Below are 23875 nucleotides of genomic sequence, written 5' to 3' on the forward strand. Positions count from 1 at the left end.
TTTAATCTCTCTTTTCAGGTGAACGGAGCGTGGACGTTGCCAAATTTCGTTTGTGATTTCTACATAGCAATGGATGTGATATGCTCAACGTCGTCTATATTTAATTTAGTTGCAATATCAATAGACAGGTAAGCATAACGGATGTATGAAACTGCTTCTGCTTGACTTGTTTCTTCAGAAGAAATACGCGGATAGAAATTGTGTACGCTAATCCGGTAACTATTTGTTTTTGATTCGTAAACATTGAAATGTTTCCAAAATCGTCAACATTTTTCTCGATTTCGCTCCAAATGTATCAAATAATGAAATGTTAAGAAATAGTGAGAAAAAATTCATAAGGACCATTCATGTGAACAATTTTTTTTTTAATATAAGACCCCCCTCCTCCACCTGACTGAATAATTAATTACACAAATCGACACTTGAAATTGATGGTATTAAACGCTTCAGTTTCATCAAGATATGATACATTTGGGCTACCTGAAAATGCTACAATCGACAGAATTGAATTCTAGTAATTTCCCGCCCAATAAATAAAATTAAAAAAATTGGTATAAATTATTTGGAATTATTTAAGACAACCATGCGTAAAAATAAGGGGGTGTGCATGGTATCTCAAATAATTTATACCATAATTAACAATTTTATTTTTTGGCAGGGAATTCAATAAAACTCAATTCTGTCGATTGGAGAGGGAGCTCAAATTAACCATACCACGACGAAACTGAAACTTTTACTGACAAAAACTTCTAAATTATCACTATGTATAATTTAAAAAATATCGACTTTGAGTTAAAAAAAAATTGATGTTATAACGTTTTAAAATTCCTTTTAAAAATTTGGTCTAAAATTTCCCTTGAAAAATACTTCGACGATTTTTTAAATAAATAAATGTCAATAATTTAAAAAAATCTATTTTGGTTTTTCAAATTTTTGTGATCTTTTGATTTGTAACAACGTTTAGAACGAATAAAAATTTGCTGTCAAAATAAAAATTTAGGCAAATCGAAAATTGCAAACTGTCATGAACATAACAAAAAACAACGAATTAATCGGTTTTCTACGGGGGTTTTTATTAAAAAACTTATATTTCAACTTTGAGTTTTTTTTATTTTTCTGATGGATTATGTTTTAAAACAACGTTATAATGCCAAAATAATGACCTTTCAATATTCAGTTCGACATTTTTCCTAGAAAACCTAATCCTTAAATTATCAAAAAGTTTTTAGTTTTGCATTTTTATTTTTATGGAGCACTTTTAATGCAACAGTTGCGACTTTTACAAATTTGTAAGTAAAATAATAAAAAAGCTTGCATTTTTTGTTCCATAAAGCATTTTTAAATAGATAATTCTGTCATGGTTGATGGTTACTCTTTTACAAATATTCTTTAGAAAATTCTATATGGCCACGAAATCGTCTTCGTTCATCCGGGATTCAAAACCTTCCAGATATTATTTGATTTTGCAAGTGGACAATTGATGATAACTCGTGAGCGTTAAGTTATTTTTATCTTAAATAATGAATATATTTTCACCAAGTGGAGTGCTGAAAAACTCAAATTTTTCAACGAATTAAATACAACCTTTTTTCAATTTCCAGAAACACCCTTTGCATTAGATTTTCTCAGTAATACGTTAGTTTCTCCACTTGAATGTTATTTGCCGTCAGGACAGATGTCAAATTCCAAAATACTATCGAAAAGTACTTTTCGATACATGTGCTGAAAAATTGAACTCTTCAGCACACAAATGGATGTTGAAAAGGTTTTTTTTAGCTACCTTAAACAGAGGGGGACATTGATAGCAGGGGTGACTTTTAAATTAAATGTCTCCCCGGTTTACGGTACTGTGATTTTTGACGATGAAAAGTATACCGTTTCGTCATTCGATAATGGCAGACTAAGAAGCTTCACAAGAAGGATATTTTTTGAATGTTCGAATTTAGTTTTTTAGTATTAAAAATCAATAATCTGTACTAATTAGGTTTTATTTTTTTACTGACTATATAAGCCCTAAATTTAATGCAGCATTTTTATTTGATTTTTTATTATGATAATTGGCAAAACATGTTCAAATTTTATGTTAATCAACAAAACACAACACAACATGAGAAAAATGAGTATTGACGAAAATTAAGTTGAATTTATTCGATTGCATCTGATCTCATAGTCCAACGAATTCCATTGCCCTCAGCATTTATGTAAAACAATCGATTGTATAATATTTCTGTTTGCAAACACAACCAACCAAAGCGATTGCAATATGATGTGCAATCATGCAATTTTTGCTTGTAGAGTAAAAAAAAGCAAGTAGTCTATGCCAAATTCAGATTTGCTCTCCAGACATAAATCATAATAAATTTGCTGCTGCTGCTGTGTAATCCCACCCGGTTGCACAACTTTGATTGAACACACTCAGTCAAGGGGGCTCCCTTTTCACATCTGGAGCAAATGCATCAGCTGCGCGAAGAAAAAGAGAGAGAGAGGAAAAAAGCTCCTGACCCTTAAAGGAGAGCAAAGCTCAGTGTGGCAACATGTTTCCGGTGCTTGCTCGCCCGCTGATCATCGCAATCGCAATCGAGTATGTATGAGGAAGCAATAACTAGTGCAAACACGAAGACGACGACGACATTCAAAAAGATGAAGAAAAGCTCCAATATTATATTCCAAAGGGTGAAAATCCAGAACAGCAGCAGCACAAGTAATGGCAAGGTAGAGATTTGCTACGATTTTCCATTTGCCACCCTCCCCTCTCTAACCACTCTCTAGTTGGTACAATTCCACATTTGCATTGCAGTTTCACATGCGATTGATCAACGGTTGCTTGCAGGAAAAATTACTTTCCACTTTCCACGTGAAACGTGGAAGGGGGAGTGGGGAACTTGTTCGCATTACATGTAAATTGCACGAAAAGGAATCCCCACTTTTGGTCCCCGCACGATTGCATGAGTGATTATGTGATGAAAATTGCAGGGTATCAAGCCATTTTTTTTCGTTTTTTGGGGGAGAAAGTTGGGAAAGAAACACAGTTTTTACATTTGCATTTGAAACGAACACGCAATTGTACAATTGAAAAGTGATTAAATGAAAATTAAAATGCTTTCCTTGTTAATAATTCATAATGGGTCTATCACATTGAAGAAATTTCAATTGTTAAATTGATTCACAAGTTTTAAATATTTAAAGTTATTATGACTAAGAGAAACCTCATTTCAACCAATGTTGGGTTTCGGTATCAACTACCCAAGGCGGAAAATCCCACGAACAGCTCTCCTTCTCTGACCTTCCATCGTTAGCCGTGATGAATTGCTCGGAAAATGTAGGAAAATATTTGTCCAAATACAAAAGTGCACGCTCCGGCAGCAAGTCTTTCTCCTGTGACCATACCGAGGAGGGCACGAAACTATTTCATCACTTTGAGTAGCTTTCCTCATGCTTTTGGCTCTGTCTAGCAATTTAAAAGCTCAAATATTTGACTGCTCAGCTGCCTTGAGAACACTCGATGTGAATTTCATCTGAGATATTTTTTTAGATTTCGATTAATTATTTATTTATAAGTGTATTCAAAATTCCAATAAGAATCTAATGGAATGTGTTTGGAAATGGGTAATTCTCCGCCAACTCACACAGCAGTTGCCCCGACCCCTCTTCGATTTGCGTGAAACTTTGTCCTAAGGGGTAACTTTTGTCCCTGATCACGAATCCGAGGTCCGTTTTTTGATATCTCGTGACGGAGGGGCGGTACGACCCCTTCCATTTTTGAACTTGCGAAAAAAGAGGTGTTTTTCAATAATTTGCAGCCTAAAACGGTGATGAGATAGAAATTTAGTGTCAAAGGGACTTTTATGTAAAATTAGACGCCCGATTTGATGGGGTACTCAGAATTTCGAAAAAACGTATTTTTCATCGAAAAAAACACTAAAAAAGTTTTAAAAATTCTCCCATTTTCCGTTACTTGACTGTAAAAAAATTTAGAACATGTCCTTTTATGGGAAATTTAATGTACTTTTCGAATCTACATTAACCCAGAAGGGTCATTTTTTCATTTAGAACAAAATTTTTCATTTTAAAATTTCGTTTTTTTTCTAAGTTTGCAGGGTTATTTTTTAGAGTGTTAGTTGTAGAGCAGACAATTACAAAAATTTTGATATGTAGACATAAGGGGTTTGCTTATAAACATCACGAGTTATCGCGATTTTACGATAAAAAGTTTTGAAAAAAAACACGAAATTTTAAAATGAAAAATTTTCTTCTAAATGAAAAAATTACCCATCTGGGTCAATGTAGATTCGAAAAGTACATTAAATTTCCCATAAAATGACTTGTTCCAAAAATTTTTACAGTCGAGTAAAGGAAAATGGGAGAATTTTTTAAACTTTTTTAGTGTTTTTTTCGATGAAAAATACGTTTTTTTCGGAATTTTGAGTATGCCATCAAATCGGGCGTCTAATTTTACATAAAAGTCCCTTTGACACCAAATTTCTATCTCATCACCGTTTCAGGCTGCAAATAATTGAAAAACACCTCTTTTTTCGCATGTTCAAAAATAGAAGGGGTCGTACCGCCTCTCCGTCACGAGATATCAAAAAACGGACCTCGGATTCGTGATCAGGGACAAAAGTTACCCCTTAGGACAAAGTTTCACGCAAATCGAAGAGGGGTCGGGGCAACTTTTCCCGATTTCTTGTGAGTTGGTAGAGAATTACCCAAATATATTTTTTCAGACGAAATCATCTTATCGTCAAAAATATTTTTTTTTTTGAATTTTGGAAAGTATTTTGGCTGATTTCAAGAAATTTTTATTCCTTTTTATTTTGTTTGGCGAAAACTTTTTGAGTGTATCTCCTATGACCTAATTGGATATGTTTCATTATTAAAGTCTCCACTCCATACAATCAAGGCTTTCAATACAAAAATTGTAAGTAATTAATCGAAACTCGATAGGTCAATGTGATATCTTCGGCAAAGTTGTTAGTGATTCCCCCATTTTTGAATTCACCGTTTTCACTGAAAGTTGTGTTTTCAATATCCATATTTTTGGATTTTGGACAGGAGAAGGAAAAAAGTTACTAAATTTAAAAGGTTATTTTGTAACTTTTTTCCTTCCCCTGCTCAATTTGTTCTCCCGTGTACCAGTAAACTCTAACACCGTTTGAATTAGTCATTTGTTGAGTCATTTGTACCCCATATCTCAGCTGAGAATAATTACTACACTGAGGTTTTTGCAAAAAAAATCCAATAAATGAAATGAAATGAAATATTTTTGGATATTGGGTTGGATATTTTAAAAGAAAGCAAAATTGCAATTTTTGGAACAATGGAAAGTATGGACAAAATTTGCTTTGCTAGATTGCTTAAAATTACTTAATCAAATATTAAAAAATTCAGCATCTGAGTTAAATTCAAAGTAAATTACACTATTTTCATTGTTCCCAAACTGACAAATTTAATAAACGTTTTCAAAGATTTTTTAAAGATAAACCAAACTTTCAATTTAAAAGAACGTTTAATGTATAGTTTACAGAAGTTAGTCATTTGAGGGCAATTTTCCGTAAAAAATAAATGCATCTTCAAATTCTAATATTGTCCAAAGATGAGTTCTTAAAACAGCTGAGAAAAATCTTTATAATTCTTATTTCCATACTTTCACATTCGAAAAAAATAGTTGCTGAAAAAGAAATCCAAAAATTTATTAAAACAGTGAAGATTTTAAGTGTTTTCCGAAAATAAGTCGGTTCGATTTTCAACTCTTTTGAAAGCCCAGACTATGTGTTTTCTGTGATTTAAAAAAAATATTGAGGTGTTATTCATTTTTTGCGTCGATCCTCAATCCTACTTTTTCATTTATCTGGTGCCTGCAATTTCATTTTGGAACAATAATTATCCCAAAATGCTAAATAGAGTGTAACAGTCATGCTTCTGTTTTTTTAATATCAATAAATTAAATGAATATATCTGATATTCTGAAGGATTTTCAAATTTTTACAAACTTGTTAAAGAGAAAACCTTTACGAAATCGGTCTTTTTTTCTTAATTTTAATTTTTGTATTTTTTAATCCGGCTGAAACTTTTTTGGTGCCTTCGGTATGCCCAAAGAAGCCATTTTGCATCATAAGTTTGTCCATATCATTTTCCATACAAATTTGGCAGCTGTCCATACAAAAATGATTTACGAAAATTCAAAAATCTGTTTTTTTGGAAGGAATTGTTTGATCGATATGGTGTCTCCGGCAAAGTTGTAGGTATAAATAAGGACTACACTGAAAAAATATGATACACGGTAAAAAAAATTTCGTGATTTTTTATTTCAATTTTTGTCACTTAAACTTAATTTGCAAAAAAAAACTATATTTTTATATTTTTTATTTTCTGATTTGTTTTAGAAGACATCAAATGCCAACTTTTCAGAAATTTCCAGAATGGGCAAAAAATCTTTTACCGAGTTATGAATGTTTGAATCAACACTGAATTTAAAATAAAACGAAATATTGGTCGCAAAAAATTTTCAACTTAATTTTTCGACGTAAAATCAAATTTGCAATCCAAAAGTACTCTATTGAAATTTTGATAAAGTGCACCGTTTTCAAGTTATTGCCATATTTAGGTAACTTTAAAAAAAAGTCGCAGTCATTCATTTTTTAAAAATAGTGCCCATGTTTGCCCACTTTTGAAAAAAATATCTTTGAAAAGCTGAGAAAATTCTCTATATTTTGCTTTTTCGGACTTTGTTGATACGACCCTTAGTTGCTGAGATATTGCCATGCAAAGGTTTAAAAACAAGAAAATTGTTGTTTTTTAAGTCTCACCCAAACAACCCACCATTTTCTAATGTCGATATCTCAGCATTTAATGGTCGGATTTTCAATGTTAAAATATGAAACGTTCGTGATTTTTTTTTTAATTTGTTTGAATCACGACTTACACTTCAAAATGGCCAAACATTCAATATTACACCCTTTTGAAATGTAAGTCTTGATTTAAAAAAATTGAAACATATTTTTCGTAAACTGTTCTTAGACATATGTTTAATACTTGAATTTTTTATTGAAAATCGATCATATGATTTTCAATAAATAGTTCAAGTATTTAACATATGTCTAAGAACAGTTGAGATTTGAAAAAGTATGGTTGGATTTTTAAAACAAGTTTGAAAAAAATGTAAAAATGCAAATACTTGGACAGGCTTACATGGAAAATGTAAATTTTCATGAAGAGACCATAAATAAGTTGTAATAAAAACTAAATTTTGATGCAAATAAAAGTAAAATTAAGCGAAAGCTGTTCAAAACCATTTGATATAGCTGTTTTTCAATATTTATGATAAGGGCTGATTTAAAAAATATATATATTTTTAATTGTTAGAAAAGTTATTGAAAAAAAGGACCTTCAGTCCACTTTCGACCTTTTGTCCAATTGACCTTATGTATTGCCATACCTTTGATTCTTATATTCTTAGTTTGACTTTTATTTTGCATTGTTTAGTCATATTTTGCCTTTTTCATTATTTAAATTGATCACACATCAAAGACAACAGATATAAACAACTTACTGAATTTCTTTACAAAAATCAAATATGTTAAATTCGAAAAAAATTAATTTCACCGATACAATATTTTAAAAAAATCTTGAAAAATACGTCAAATCGATACTTTTGACATGTAAATCAAAAAAAATTGTTATCGATTTCGGCAATCTTGTTGAGCAAATTTTATATAGAGAAACAGCATCTAACTCAACCGTGCCTCTAATGTTGCCATATCAACACTTTGACGTTCAATTACAGCTCATTAAAATCGTTTCCAACTGAAATCGAGTGATAAATAGCTAAATAAAAAACGGAATCGACGTAACACTTTATAATGTGGCCCTCTTAAACCTTGCGGTTTCATCAACGGATCCACAGGCGTGTATCGTTCTCTAGCGATAAGACTCCGCCTCCCGGGTCTCCTAAGTGTGAAGGTATGACACGGGGAGAGGGCACTGAATACCTATTTTTACACTTAGAATTTGTGTCCACCTCGGGATTCGAACCGGCAACCTCTGGATTGTGAGTCCAGTGCGCGGTCCGATTGATCCACATAGGCTAAATAGGAAGTGTTTTTAGGGGAAAAGGCTTTAAGAGAAATTCTAAACAGCTTCGACCATCTTTAAGGTCACCATTTCCTGAAATTGAAGTCTCCCTCCTCTGCCAACTCCAACCGTGACTTGTTGATTTGTTGTTTCAACATGGCGCGTCCACCTGGCACAACAACTCGTGCAACAATATTGACAATCTCTATCGCTATGCTCCCTCCTCGCCAACTACTGGAAGGATGCGATTGCTATTCAAACGCAGAACCGCATTTCAGCAAACATCACGCAGAGCATTTCTCGTCGCGAAATTGAAGCCGCGAGTGTCCACGAGATGGCTTATTTGAGTGTGCAAATACGGGGAAATGCAAATTCTCTGTCGGGGTCCAAAAATTGGCAAATTTGTACGCCGATCATCTGATCATCGGGGCTGTAAACTTTGAAATGTTTGGCCAATTTGAAGCAATTGAACAGGGTGGATTTTGTGGAAAATCGATTTAAAATTAATAATTATATATCTTAGAATTTTGTTTGAAAAATATGCAAAAGGTTTAGAAGAAATTTATTGATCAATTTTTTAAAAGTCAAATTTAAGTACACCGTGAAAATGGGATTGAATTGCAGCTTTCGGACTGTTCGTAACTGGCGAAGAATGCACCAATTATGGTCCAACCAACAGCAGTTAGCATTGCCCAAATTGCTTCGCCGTTTATAGTTTCCCGATGGTCACCTTTGGCATTTTACGGTAGAGGTGAAAGCATTAAACTCAATGCGACATCCTTTTTGAATCTATAGATTGCCCGTGATGCACTGTGGAACAAATTGAAACTTTGTATTTTTTTCTATTTTCTGTCCTTTTTAAAAACTTTTTTCTATCAAAACTGTTTGTCTGTTTTTCTGTCTTTCTCTCTTTCTGTCTTTCTGTCTTTCTGTCTTTCTGTCTTTCTGTCTTTCTGTCTTTCTGTCTTTCTGTCTTTCTGTCTTTCTGTCTTTCTGTCTTTCTGTCTTTCTGTCTTTCTGTCTTTCATTGTTTCAGTCTTTCTGTCTTTCTGTTTTTCTGTCTTTCTGTCTTTTTGTTTTTCTGTCTTTCTGTCTTTCTGTCTTTCTATCTTTCTGTCTTTCTGTCTTTTTGTTGTCTTTCTGATTTTCTATATTTTTCTAATTTTTTCAAGATGTACTTTTGTCAATTTGTTATTTAAAAGGAATTTTCGCCAAAGACCAAACCACTTTGACCACTATCCACCATCAGCGGATGACAATTTCAGCCTTGTGCATTATCCTTTTTCGAGTGCGCGGGCACACATTCCCGTGTGCGTGTGCTCTTTTTGCAATCGGAGTTGGTCATTCGGGGTGGAGAAGGAGGGCTGGCCAAGTAAACCTGGGGGAGGAAGGAGGCCTTGTTTACCTCTGGCCAACTGTAATCTGCATTCCGTGGACGGGAACACGACAGCAAACATGAAATGGTTTAATCGAAATTCAAGTGCCAAAGTGGTGAACGCTACGAACGCTGGATTTGTGTGAGTACGGAAAATGGAAAGCGAAGCTATGGACCCCGTTCCGGAGCGAAATTGATAACTGGACGAACGGATTTGAGCGGGTACGCACGAACCGGGTGCAGCTGGAAGCATTTTATGGATTTGGTTTCCGGGGAATGATAATCTGCTTTGCTTAGCAGAGAGATTTTCTATCAATTGTGATAGAAACGTACTAATGGATATTGGAAATAGATGAATATTTTTTTAATCTGCTGCAATGAATATTCTATTTACATTTCTATTTAATTTTTTCTATGATCTATATGATATTAATAAGAGATTTTCAACAGATTAAATTATCTCGCAATCTCAGGTGTTGAAGTCAATGCAAAAAACAAAAAACAAAAAAAAAACAACTCCTCCAAATGATTACATTCGCAAGCGTTCACACTCTTTCAAGCACTACACTTACAGTTGGCTTAGTACTGTACTCCTGGAATGCTTGTCCAAAGTTGTGGCTTCTCGAGCAAAAGTGTGCAGCTGTTATGCTCTCCAACAGTACTCCAATGTTGCTCACGAACGCTCAATTTGGCTCACAAGTGAGGCTCCAGTGTGAAGACCTTAGAACGAATAAATTTGGATGGTTTATTTTAGCTTTTGGTTCTGGGAAATGGACTGTAATTTTCGATTGCAGTTCAAACAATTTGAAAAATCTTTTTCAATTCATGGTATCTTCTCAGAAAAAGATCATTAAATTTCGAATGAAATCACGTCTTCTTAACATCACCTTGCGTGTCTGACTTCAACAAAATTTTCCTCATTTTCTCAGATTTTTCCCACAAATTCCACACTCCCACAAAATCTCAAATCTATCGTTAAGGAACAGGCAACAATTTTGGGGCTCAATTCCACAGCACAAGCACACTCACATCTACCGGAATTCCGACTCCTGGCCACGGATTGTCGTCAGGGAGGCGAATTTTCCCAGAAGCTCGGTCGAAGAAGAAGAATAAAAATAAGCCGAATCAAAAAGCCATCAGAAAGCTTTCGCAACCCTCCCCCTAATGATTGATGCGTGTGTCTTTCCGGGCTTCCACCGTCGTCTTTGGGAAAAGAGCTTTTCACGCCGCCCGGGCCCAACTTCCGAGAAAAACACGCAAATCCTTTCAAATTTATTCAATTTTCAGCGCTTTTCTCTCCATGCGAAAGGGATGTGAGCGCTATCATTCCTGATTTTTCTTCTTTTTTTTTGTTTCCTTTCTTGCAAAGGGGCTCGTTATTTTCACTTTCGTTATCGTGGTGGGAGTCTTTTTTTTTCTTCGCTCGTTTATTGATATCCTACAAGGGAATGTCATTTGTTGATTCTGCTGAACAATGCGTTTGTCTCCTGTTAAGGAAAGGATGAAAGTGAAAAGATTTTCGGAAATGGTTTATCCACATAATAAGACGATATTGTAGTATTTTTCACTCATTCCTTGATATGAGTCTAATACTTTAAATTTTAAAAGATGACCCAATTATCTATCAGCACTCAAATAATCGGGTAGTAATTTTCAATTCTTAAAATAATCGGGTAGTAATTTTCAATTCTTAAAAATATTGTTGTGTAAAGGAATGTACAAGTTCAAAGCAAAACTGCACGGTAAAAGAATTGAATGTTTTTAATAACTCGAATGATTTTCTTTAATTAATTAAGATGGATTTTTTTCAATCTTCTTTATGAAAAAAAACTTCATTCATCCACAACATAAAAAAAAGAAAATTCATATTTTCAAAAAGATTTCTGTTATATTTATTGATGCCCTGATTGAAAACTATAACTTCCATTCTCAAGATAATGATTATAAAATATTACAATAAAACCTTTGTAACTTTTGAGCAAGGGTCCTGATTTTCGGTTCAATGAACAGAAACCACTCACTCATCGCCTATCCATTCGTCGCCTATTCCAACCCGCTAGCATTCATGAGCGAATGAGTCTCGCAAGCAGCCAGCGAGTGGCCCGATCTGTTCACTCAGCGAACAAATACATCGTGAAAATTTTTGCCTACTCCGTCGCTCGACGACACTCACACACTACCATGCTCAGCGAAGAGCCACTCTCACAAAATGCCAGCGCGGCAGTCTTTTTGTCTTCACGCCCTAAGTTTGCTATCAATTTGATTTTTTCTTGGTGGAAGTTTCTTTGAATGGTGTCTTTAATGTTATGAAATCAAAATAAATACACAATTTAATTGATAACATTGATTTTAGGCAACCCGAATCAATGAGTATAACGCAGCGCATCAGAGAAAAAATGTTTTCAGTTCAGAGTGATCGGAGACGATCGGCCTGTCTGAACCGTTCGGAGACTGAGCCGATCAGAGAGAGAGAAGAGTAGAAAAGAGAGTGTTCGGGAGCGAATGGTGATAGAGTGACAAACGGTAGGAATTCATCAGGGCAGTATCGCGTCGCCTGCTATTTGTGCTCGCGAATGGAGTGGTTGATTATGAGCAATCAGGACCCTTGCTTTTGAGTACACAAAATAGAAGTTGGGAAAATAAATCCAAGAATATTGAGAAGGAATTTGCCTATCGAATTGGGTGTCTGCTGTCTTCAGCAAAGTTGTAGTTCATGTTAGAACCAGGGATGCATAAACGGTGAACAATGTTGTCTCAGAACCAAGCATGCGTTGTTACAGACTACGCGTGTAAGAATCTTCAAAAATGCAAAAAATAACCTTAGCACATTTATAACTCCAAAATCCGGAAATTGCAGCATTGCAGCAAAATTGAAAACAATGAAAATACTATCAATCAAAAAAAAAAAAATCTAGGCCACCTTTTCCCCCATATGAACAAAGATCTATAAATATTATTTTTGTATGAAGCGTGAACAATCGCCAATTCGAAAACCTAGGAATTAAAAAAAATGAAAATTTTACAATAAATAATATATTCAAACATTTGAACATTTTAAAACTCAAAAATATTGAAGATATACCATTTCAGATACAGAGGTTTCAAATTTAATTTATAAACTGAGCAACTCTCTACGAAATCGGTCTTTTTTATTAATTTTAATTTTTGTATTTTTTAATCCGGCTGAAACTTTTTTGGTGCCTTTGGTATGTTACCTGAAAATAGCTATAACTTGAAAACGGTGCACTTTATCAAAATTTCACTTAGGTACTTTTTGATTGCAAATTCAATTTTACATTGAAAAATTAAGTTTGAATTTTTTTGCGACCAATATTTCGATTTTTTGAAAAAATCAGTATTGATTCAAAAATTCATAACTCGGTCAAAGATTGTTTGCCCATTTTGGAAATTTCTGAAAAGTTTGCATTGATGTCTTCTAAAACATATCAGAAAAAAAAATTAAAAATAGTGTTTTTTTTCGCAAATCACTACACTAATTTAAACTAATTTTAAAAAAATAATAACTGCGACTACTTTCAAAAATGTTACCTAAAAATAGCTATGACTTGAAAACGGTGCACTTTATCAAAATTTCACTAAAGAACTTTTTGATTGCAAATTAGATTTTACATCAAAAAATGAAGTTGAAATTTTTTTGCGATCAATTTTTGTATTTTTTTTTAAATCAGTATTGATTCAAAAATTCATAACTCGGTCAAAGATTTTTTGCCCATTCTAAAAATTTCAGAAAATAAAAAAAAAAAAATTTTTGCAAATCAAATTTTAGTACCTACAACTTTGCCGAAGACACCAAATCGATCAAATAATTCTTTCTAAAGATACAGATTTTTTAATTTTCATATATCATTTTTGTATGGACAGCTGCCAAATTTGTTTGGAAAATTATATGGACAAACTAATGATGCAAAATGGCTTCTTTGGGCATACCGAAGTCACCAAAAAAGTTTCAGCCGGATTAAAAAATACAAAAAAAATGAATGACCGAAATCTTAGAGAATTGCTCAACTGTCAAATTCAGTAAATGTTTATTTTTTTGTTAAAAAAACGAAGATTTGACCACACTTACACCATCATTTTAAAACATAAAAAAATCGAATTCAAAGAAACGAATGGAAAATTCTATAATTAAATTTTGATATTCGATTTTTTATTTTAAATTTCAAATTTTCAAAAACTTGAACAAATTATCAAAAATTTGAACTTACAAAAATTCTACAAAAATGGAAAATTCGAATTATGATCATTCTTTAACTAAAAAAACAAGATTTATTTAGAAAGTTGGCAAATTTCAAAGTTCATAATTTTAAAACCAAACAAAAAAAAATGTCTGATTTTTGTCTAAAATTTGGTCAAATTTTACAATGTTTTGAATTAGAGAGTATTCTTTTATTACACACCAAAGTTAGGGGACCATCCATAAACCAAGTGAAAACTCCTTTTTTAGAAATCTCAAAGCCCCCGGGGGTCTTGTGTACAATTAAAAGTGTCCTTAAAAATGATTAATTGTTTTTTCTTTTATAAAATTCTTTTGTAGAATTTTCTAAATTTAGAGTAAGGGAGCATTCTCTTATTGCATAACGCAGTTAGGGGACCATCCATAAACCACGTGATTTTTTTTTTTTGGAAATCGATGGGAGGAGTGTGAAAATTTCTGTTACGTTACGAAAAATTGCATAGGTATCATCCACAGGGTTGTTAAAATATCATAATATCAGCTCTCAGCAACTTCAATAATCCCGCCTGAATATTCATGCCTCAAATATAACTGCTCTTCTCTCTTCATTGAAACTCTCAGCGCCGAACATAGCCGAACACGTTTTCGTGTTTACCCACTCGCGATTGACATTTTCCTTTTCTCTCTCATTCCCGCTTCCACGATCATCCTACCGCAACAGCGTTTAACCACAAAAGCCGCCACAAAACCAATTTCGCAAACGCAGTTTAACGGGACGTCATGCGTGGTCGGCTTCTAATCGCCATCTCGCGTTCTCTCATTGCAGTTTTCGGAGAGATTGAGAGACTCAGCGGTGAAAGCGCATAGTCGAGGAAAAGGGGAAGAGTGATAGAGAGAGAATGACATCGCTGGGAATCACGAGACACAAGAAGAGATCTCACAAGCTATAGTGACGGCCGCTATACTCTCGGATATTTTTGGTGCAGAGATAATCTATTGATAGCTTTTTTATCACTCATTTGCAACACTGATCATCCATAAAACATGTCAAAAGCTCCCAATTTGCGTTACGTATCAAGAGAACGCTCCCTTATTGTGTTTTGAATATATTATTTTTAATTTTTTTTTTAATTTTTTTTGTCATCTGTTTTAAATGAGAATCTACGCAAAATACAAATTTCGAACTTCAAATTAAGAAATTCCAATTTTAAAAGTTATTTTTTCTACTTTCTAAATTTTGAAAACATTTGTTTTTATGCTTATATACTGGGTTTCATTGTACAGAGAAACCTCTTTTTACGCGGTGGCGTTACGCTTTTTGTTTCGAAGATTTCTCTTAAACCATACAATATTTTTGCAAACTTCAAAAAGCGTTTTGTAGATCTGAACAAAACCTACAAATTGCTTTTTAAACATTGCAAAAATGTTGCGTCGTTCCAGAGAAATCGACAAATTAGAAAAACGTAACGCATCGCGTAAAAAGAGGTTTCACACTTTAATTTCCAACTTCATTCACCCAACCGGCGGTCGCATGATTGTCATACATGGCGGCAGCAAAGTATATCAGAATCTGCATGAAAACTGTCCTCATTCATTTGTTTCGATATAGGGGTATGACATTTTTGCGCGTTACCGACAATTATCGACATTACCGACGGCTGATTGATTGTACTGCAGAAAAAAAATCTTAACAGAACGAGGATTGAACCATCAACTTCTAGGTTGCTGATCCGACACGCTACCACCGCGCCATGGACGCTTGATGAATTGAGAGGGACAGAGCGCGAACATATTGTTCTCTCTGGAGTGTTGCTCGGGGACGCGACAGCATTATATGTGTGTTGGTGAGAACTGGAGATCGCTGACATGTTTACACGCGGGCAAAATTGAGCTATGAGCTTGCTGCAAAAACTGTTATAAAATGTAACATTTTCTGTAGCAAATCTACTTGCAGATTTTGAGATATATATTTCCTTTGGGTGTTCTAACGTCCAAATGCACTTACTTATGTTTAAATCACGATCTGCAGTGATCGATCATGATTTAAAAAAAATCTTCGACTGACGTTTTGTTCCAGGAGAGGATACTTCAAGATAGGTACTCATCTCCCGGCATTCTTTTAGAGTAATATTCTCTTCTTGTTTCATTATCCGATGGACAGCAGTCTCTTTATAAAGATAATATTTGCTCTCCCAGAAGGTGTCAATCTTCACTCATAATTCATTAGAAGGGATTTTCTCTGTTCATCTTGGTTCATCTTTGATGCACACAAATGCTCATCCCTAAGTTTAAATCACAATCTGCACTCTAAAAAATTAAATCCCATTTAAACTTTTGTTTTCTTTTTGTTTGATAGAAATAACAGAAACGCAAAGTTCTACTTTTCAGTACAAATACTAAAAAGTTCTACTTTTCAGCTCTCAAATCAGTGCTAATGAGTTGAGCTTCTCAGCACTTGTATCGTAAAGTAATATTTTTCAAGATTGTTTTGATTTTTGCCACGACTCGTGTTGAAAAATCCCCATTTGGCAACTACCATTTAAGCGGTAAAATCAAGTTTACAATTCCACAATGAGTTTTCAAATGTCATCTACGCTTGTTTTTGCCCGAGAATATACCTTTTTGACATTTTTGTATTTCCTAGACCATTGAATTCTTGAGAGTCATCAACCTACTAGAAGTTGTTTTATTTAAAATTATATTTTTTTCTTTCAGTGACAAAACAAATTAAAAAGTTATGAAAAATTTCATAGCCTAATGTTTTATTCTTATCTATAATTGACAAGTTATTAATTTAAGTACTTAAGCAGAAAACCATGCTCTTAAATGTTCAAATATAAATCCAAATGGCATTGTTACTTATAAAAAAAACCTGAGCTATTTTTTTTTGTTATAAATAGACTTAACTAGCAGCAATAACAAGAATCTCCCCCAGCTTTCTCCAAAACACTTCAAAGAAGTTCATAGGCAAGTCAATTTAAAACGAAAATTAGCCACTCTCCAAAAGACATCCAATCAACGAAACAAAAAACGTTTCATGCATAAAATGTCAATGGCTCTAATGACTCCACGAATATCGCCCACCAATTACATTTCGCTTTTCCCTGGCGTGCCGTTTTTTTTCCCTCGTTCCTTCGGGACCACCTCCCAGGCAATGACCGCAGTATTGGTGGTGGGGAGGGAGAAAACAAATTTCCGTTGATCGGAGCAGGCTGTACTCGCGTTCGCTTATCTAAATTTGATATCTGTACGCGCGGAATTTTCCAAGAAGGTACTTTTCGTACTTCATTTGCTGTAATTGAGTCCGGCTGTTTTAAGCTTCTGGGAGATGATTTTCTAGAAGTGGCGTGAGGTAATTGATTTGATGCTTCATTGATTGCAGGATATTTGAGCTGTGAAGTTTGTTCCATCATCATCTGAATCTCTTGAAACTAGATTAAAGGTAGCGTTGAATTACCTAGTCAAAAAGAAAACTATCCCAATAACTTTGTCATCAACTATTTCCTAGAACAAAGTTCTCGCTTTCCTTCTCGAAAAACTTTCCTCATCATATTCCACTCTACCGATTACCAGCACTCTGGCGCCATGCCGAGTCGCATACTTTTCCAATCAGCTGGACAAATCCTTTCACGATTCCGGTACCGTGTTGTTGGCTTTTCCTCTCAAGATGAGGGGGTAAAACACTCCGAAGGAAAAACTTCAAACAAATGATAAATTACTCAGCTCTTCTCTGCTTGCGTGCGCCATGCAAAAAGCGAGCTAGTCGATGATTATGATTGATTGTTTTAATATAGCTTAGTTGCAAAGTTGGGAAGAATTGACTTGAGTCTGTTTTTTCAACAGTTTTTGAGTTTTGGAAATATCTCAGAATCTAGCATCAGAAAAAAAAATATATTGAAACTGTTATTACTCTTTCTAATTTTTAAATGCCATTTCCAAAAGCAGCCGTTCAAAATTACTGTCCCGTGTAAAACAAGCACTGTAACTTCCAATTACCAGCTAAAAAGGGTTTTCGCCGGTCCCGTTCACAAAACCTTATCTTTCCAGAAGCACATGCTATTTTCAATAAGCTGACATCATAACGAATTTCAACCCGCACCCCCTTGCGCTGAAACCCATTCACACGCCCGAGTGTAAAGTACCCGTTTGATCCTTATATTTGCCCCGGAAAATTTCAATAACCAAACTCCCGGGTGAAGCCTTTTTCCGGGAAAACCCCGAAACAAGCTCCCCCCGGAAAAGTCTAAACAGAGAGCATTCAGTAATTTTAATTAATACCTCTTCGTTTTTCCGGAATCAGGACGACGACGAGGGTACAAAGACACAGTTTTACTTGCCAGAGTTTACCGTCCCGGAAAGGAGAACTCACTGTATTATTGTGGGCTCGTCGGTTCCCCCGAAAGGTCACACCGGAGACTTCATAGCAGGTTATTTGGTGGCATCTTGATGGCACTTTGTCGACGCAGCAAACGACGGATCGCCACTAATTAGGAGCCGAACAAAAGTAATTAATTTTCATTTATCCCACGCAGAAAATGTCACATTATGTGGGGCGGTGGACGGCGCTGATTTTTTGGGGGCGGCAACTTGAAATAATCGATCGATCATAAAAAAAAACTTTTTTTGCTGATTTAAAATAGACAACAATGAAAAATGTTTTACTAAAAATTAAAGGTGTCAAAGTTATTGTCCAATTTGGAGTCAAAACATTAAACATTAAAAAATTGTATCAGTCTTCATTTTTTTAAGAAGATAAGTCCATGTATCCCCAGATCCAGAATCGAATTTTGCGCAAATGTCTGTGCGTGATGATGCTAATCAACGATTTATATCCGGATTCATTCCATTTGGTTCAATTTCGGGTCCTATGGCTTGATATTATATATCATAAAGTTTAATCAAATTGTTTAAGAATTTTGACAAAATAAGATTTAAACTGATGCGTTCACAAGTTTAAAGGCAATTAAAAGGTTAAAATTTCCTAAAATTGTTAAACACTATGGTCATTGCCAGGTCCTGCCAAGACGGGGGACTAATACATACAGTCCAGACTCGATTATCCGAAGGCCTTGAAAAAATTTCACTTCGGATAATCGAATCACGAAAACCCATATACTTCTCTAAAATGATTAAGAATGATTAAATCCAAGATGGCGGCCAAAATGGCAGTGATTACACATTGAATAAATATATTTTTGCAATTCCGTCGTGAAACTACTTACTTTTCCTGTCATTCTTGAACGACGAAATAGCCTACTTTTCTGTACCAAAAATAACAGAATCGAATAGCAACACTTTTCAAAATAAATGCTGAAAAGTTCTACTTTTCAGCACTGAAATGGGTGCTGAAAAGTTGAACTTTTCAGCACTTGTTTCGAAAAGTAACACTTTTCAACATTTTTTTGATTTAAACGATTTATTGATAAAATACATGAAAATTTGACTTAAAATTTCACTCAATGGGTGTTTTTCGGAATTGCAAAAAATGTTGTATGGAACTCGTTGCAAAACTTGATTTTTTCAGCTCTCTTCGTATTTATCCAACTCGGTGAACCTCGTTGGATAAATGTACGACTCGTGCTGAAAAAATCCTCTTTTTGCAACTTGTGGCATAAACTACTATTTCCAATCTAAAAAACAATCAAATACTAAATTTGACTAAAATGCGGTTGCATAACTCGAATGTGATGTTAAAAGTAAGACGATAATTCATGTTTTTAAATCTTTCTAAAATCGTCTTAATTCAACCATATCATGTTAAATTTTCAATGCTTTTACTAAGCATATATTTTTTGAAAATCCAGTAGGTTTCAAAGTAAATTATATACTCAAAATTGCTCATAAAATACCGTAATTTTTTGAAAGTACTCAATTTTTCATAATTTGCAATATGGGTTTTTTTTTATTAAAAACTAAATCTTTCACAAAATACTGCATTTTTTCAAAAATACTCCAATTTTCAAATTTGCAATATGGGTATCAAACGAATAAAAAATTCGTAAGCCTTTTTTTTGTTGAAATTACTTATATTTTCACAAATTACCGTATTTTTTGAAAATACTCAAATTTTCAAAATTTGCTATATGGTTATCAAACGAAGCATCTTTTTCTTGCTTTTTTACTTTATTTGAGTTTTTTTTATAAAATACAAAAAAATACTAAATTTTAAAATTTACAATATGAGGGAGACGCAAAATTTTTAGAGTGTCCCGGGATTTCCCGAAAAAAAATATTTCCCGTTTCCCGGGAAATTTGTAAAATTCCCGGGAATTCCCGAAATTCAAGCGGAAGTATACATTTTCTTAAATTTTTGGAAACATATTTGTGAAAATGCTCTGAAAAAAATAATGAATGAAACTCAACATGATCTTGATCAATTAAATTTAATATTTAATTCATATATAATAAATCAAGTGATCAGAAGTGTTGATATCAAGATTTATTTCTGATAATAACAACCGACGAGATTCAAACCCAGCACCATTAGTAAGGACTGGCGCCTTAGCCCGCTCGGCCATCTGACCATTGAAAGGGAAAAAAAATAAAGGATAAAGGATAAAGGATAAACGCATGATAATCATGACATTTCGTTCAAGTAGGTTTCCCATACTGATTGGCTACATATTTCAGGGTGTAATATTACACTGAATTTCAGAAAATTATGCAATTTTTTTTACGCCCAAGCCTTTATCATGCAGCTGGATTACTACTTTTTTTTGCTGTGCAGGAAGAAATCTGTTCAACTTGTATAGTGCATTGCACCATGAAAGTGAACAGTTTTCTTCCTGGTTCCCGTTTACGCGAACTCATTTTTTGAGTGTAGTATTCAAGAAATTACAAGTTGAAGTGAAAAAATGATGGAGCACTGGAGCAACAATAAGTGTTAGAGGATTAAAAAAGACATAATCATGTCTGATTGTGAAATTATGTTAATTTATCGTAAAATTTAAATCATGTTTTTGTGCTGTGAAAAACATTCAACCGAAGTCAATTATAAACATGAAAATCATGTGCCATAATAAAACCATAAAAATGTATTGAAGAAATACTTTTTAATGTTCAGGAGGTGTCCAAAAAATGCAAAATAATTTTAAAAATTTGCTCCAATTATTTGAAAACATTGAGTTTTTTTTAATAAATCAAACACGAGAAGTTAGATATTTGAGGAAAAACTGAAAAACTTTTGCAATTTGTTCAAAACCTGAAACCAGTATGATTTGTTTAATAATAGTTATTTGTCATAAAAACATAATTTCTGCATGTCTTTTTTTTTCATTTCAAATTTATGTGCAAAACCACACTCTTTAAAACTGGTCACAGAGGCAAGCTTACATGTTTTTTTTGTGGAGTATGGATTCATTTTACTCACTGTCCAAACACTTTGATAAAAAAATATTTGTCATCAAAAAATAGCTCAGATATTTTTTTGATTTATTTTACAATTGAGCATATCAAATTAGAAAAATATAAAACAAATCTTGAAGTTGCATGATTTCTTGCATACAGCAAGCTGTTAATTGATCTTCACACTTATTTTATCCATTAAAGATGCTGTCCTATACATTTTCTGTGCAAAATATTAATCAGAACCAAGATCAGAACAATTTTCAATAAATTAAAAATTTCCCGGGAATTCCCGGGATTTTTGCAAATTCTAAAAATTTGAGTATTTTCGAAAAAAAAGGTATTTTGTGAAAATTTTATTGTTTTACAAAAACCTTCAATAAAGTGAAAAAATCATACCAAATTTCGTTTCGTTTGATACCCATTTGGCACATTTTGAAAATTTAAGTATTTTCGAAAAAATACGAAATTTTGTGAAAATTTAAGTAGCTTACAATTTTTTTTAATAAACTGAAAAAAAAACTGAGTTTCGCTTCGTTTGATATCCATAAATATTAATAATAATGATTTGTAATATATTACAAATTATGGAAATTTGAGTATTTTCTAAAAATAGGGATTTTGTGAACACATTTTGTGATTACATATTAATACTTTGAAACTTACAAAATTTTCAAGAAATATATGCTTAGGGTAATGCATCGTTTTTAGAAAGATTAAAAAAAAATATCGTCCATTATCGACGACAATTTTATCGATTAACAACCTTGGTTCCAAATATTTTTTTTAATCTTGCCATACCCAATAAAAAAATCTGGCACGCAAAAATCTTCCTATGACACATAAGAGAATATAGAATCGGTCAAATTAAATGCATGTGTTTCTTTATTTTTTTGAATGCTTTACTTTTAGAAAAATAACCTAATAAAATAATTTTGTGACTGTCACATTAATTTTCATCAAAAATCAGTTCAAAATCGGTTAAAGACTAAAATCTGGCCAATTATGGAGAAGAGCATGGTTTGTTTTTGATCTGTTGGGCACTTGAAAAATCTGACATTCCTGATAGGACTGTTTGTTGCTGAGATACAGCCTCTTAAAGTTTTTTTTTTGTTGAAAAAAAATGTCAGTGTCTCGCAATAAGCTCTTTACATCTAGTGACTTTTAGCCTTTCCTCGATGATGAATGGAAAAACTAAAATATTCAGCGAAAGCAAAAATATTCAAAATCTTTTAGCTAAATGTTTTTCAGAGTAAAAAGTATTGAAATAAAAAAAAACAAAAATAGCCCAATTTATAATCTTTTTTTTTAATTCTATCACTTCAAAAATAAATTTTACAACAGATTAAAAAATGATTACTCGCTATTAATGCTTCTTTCCTCTCCTCTCCTTCGCAGATACATCGCCGTGACGCAGCCGATCAAGTACGCGAAGCACAAAAACAGCCGCCGCGTGTGCCTGACGATCCTGCTCGTGTGGGCGATCTCGGCCGCGATCGGGTCGCCGATCGTGCTAGGACTAAACAATACGCCCGACCGGGTGCCCGATCTGTGCGTTTTCTACAATAGTGATTTTATAGTGTACTCGTCGCTGAGTAGTTTTTATATACCGTGTATCATAATGGTCTTTTTGTACTGGAATATTTTTAAGGTGAGTGTGCATGGTTTGTGGTCATATTTTAAAATCTTGATTTTTAAACTTGTTTAATTTATTTGAATTTATTTTCATGATAACAATACATTTTTAGCAAAAAAATTATCTCAAATTCAGATATCTTAAGAGTAATTTTGACATGCATTGCGGATAGCAGCATCAGCTGCTAGTACTGATGCCATTTAACTAATCTCAGATGTGGTAAATAGTTTTCTCGATGTTTTTTACCCACACACTCCACAGGGTGTCGCGTGTCACTTGATAACGAGCTAAATTGATTGCACCACTTAGCCATTACGTTTGAGTGGGACTCGTCTATTTCTCTCTCTTCAATGAAGTGGGATATTTAAAACTCTCGCTGATCTGAACTTTATTTCGTCGTTTTTAATTCAAAATTTAACCAAATTCACTCAATTCGATAGCTCATGTACTTGCACGGTTTGCTTTCGATCCCCGGAAAGTCGAACCTCGCGTCAATCGCCTTCAACTCTCCATAAGTCACCGAATAGTCCTCCGTATAACCGGCCCTAGCCGCGGCAATCTGCGACCCAGCACCGGTGAAGCACGTCGAGGTCAACCGTATTCCAACCGCTCTACAAAGCGGAATCCTCGCCCGCAGCAGTTCCGTTGCGATCCCTCGTCCACGATACTTCGGATCCACCGAAAGTCCCATCGCGGACAGGTACTCCTGAACGCCGTACCGCTCGTAGAGATTCGCCTGTTTGGACACGTACTTGGTGGTGTCGTAGATGGTCTGCAGGATCGCACTCCCAAACAGCTCCTCCCTCTTCTGATCCGCCTCGCAAGACACTCCCAGCATGTTGGCCCCGACAATCTCGGACGAACCCTCCCGGAAGCAAACCAACGAAACCCGTTGACGCACCATGTCCCTCCAAAGGCGGACCGATTCTTCCAACGCAAGCGGATCATCCACGAATCCCAGCACCTCGTTCAGCTGTTCGTCGTGGGGGAAGAAGTGGCTCATGAAGCGAACCGCATCCTCGAAGCGATCTTCCGGGACGTCCTGCACAACGTACCACACCGGTTCGGGGGAGTCGAGACCCTTGGCCTGGAAGCGGAGCCATACGCTGGGAAAGGGCACGGTCGACGGGCGGGTCCAAGGCATTTTGAGTCGCGAACGGTTGGGACGGTACTGAAGTGATGCGCTGGGTGACTTTGTAGTGAGAGCTAGCAGTGATAACGAGAAACTATGAGCTTTAGCAAGTACATGATTGTT

The 23875-nt window shown here is 34.4% G+C and overlaps 2 protein-coding genes across 3 annotated transcripts in view; one reads left to right on the plus strand and one right to left on the minus strand.

Moving 5' to 3' along the window:
* LOC120413700 (dopamine D2-like receptor) overlaps window positions 1-23875 on the plus strand; it is a 381692-nt gene that overhangs the window by 313346 nt on the left and 44471 nt on the right. For both annotated transcript variants that reach the window (XM_039574624.2, XM_039574631.2), the window contains exons 3-4: window positions 19-128; window positions 22383-22635. In XM_039574624.2, coding sequence (XP_039430558.1) covers window positions 19-128; window positions 22383-22635 — 363 coding nt within the window. The remainder of the gene's footprint in view (window positions 1-18; window positions 129-22382; window positions 22636-23875) is intronic.
* LOC120413735 (arylalkylamine N-acetyltransferase-like 2) lies at window positions 22992-23806 on the minus strand. Its single transcript, XM_039574663.2, has one exon. It carries the CDS (start codon window positions 23762-23764, stop codon window positions 23045-23047), a length of 720 nt encoding a protein of 239 aa, XP_039430597.1. The 5' UTR covers window positions 23765-23806; the 3' UTR covers window positions 22992-23044.

Source organism: Culex pipiens, chromosome 3, assembly GCF_016801865.2.
Source record: "Culex pipiens pallens isolate TS chromosome 3, TS_CPP_V2, whole genome shotgun sequence".
Classification (NCBI taxonomy): domain Eukaryota; kingdom Metazoa; phylum Arthropoda; class Insecta; order Diptera; family Culicidae; genus Culex; species Culex pipiens.

Coding starts and splice junctions, on each gene's coding strand:
- LOC120413735 (XM_039574663.2), bottom strand. CDS start 23,764: ATGCCTTGGACCCGCCCGTCGACCGTGCCCTTTCCCAGCGTATGGCTC.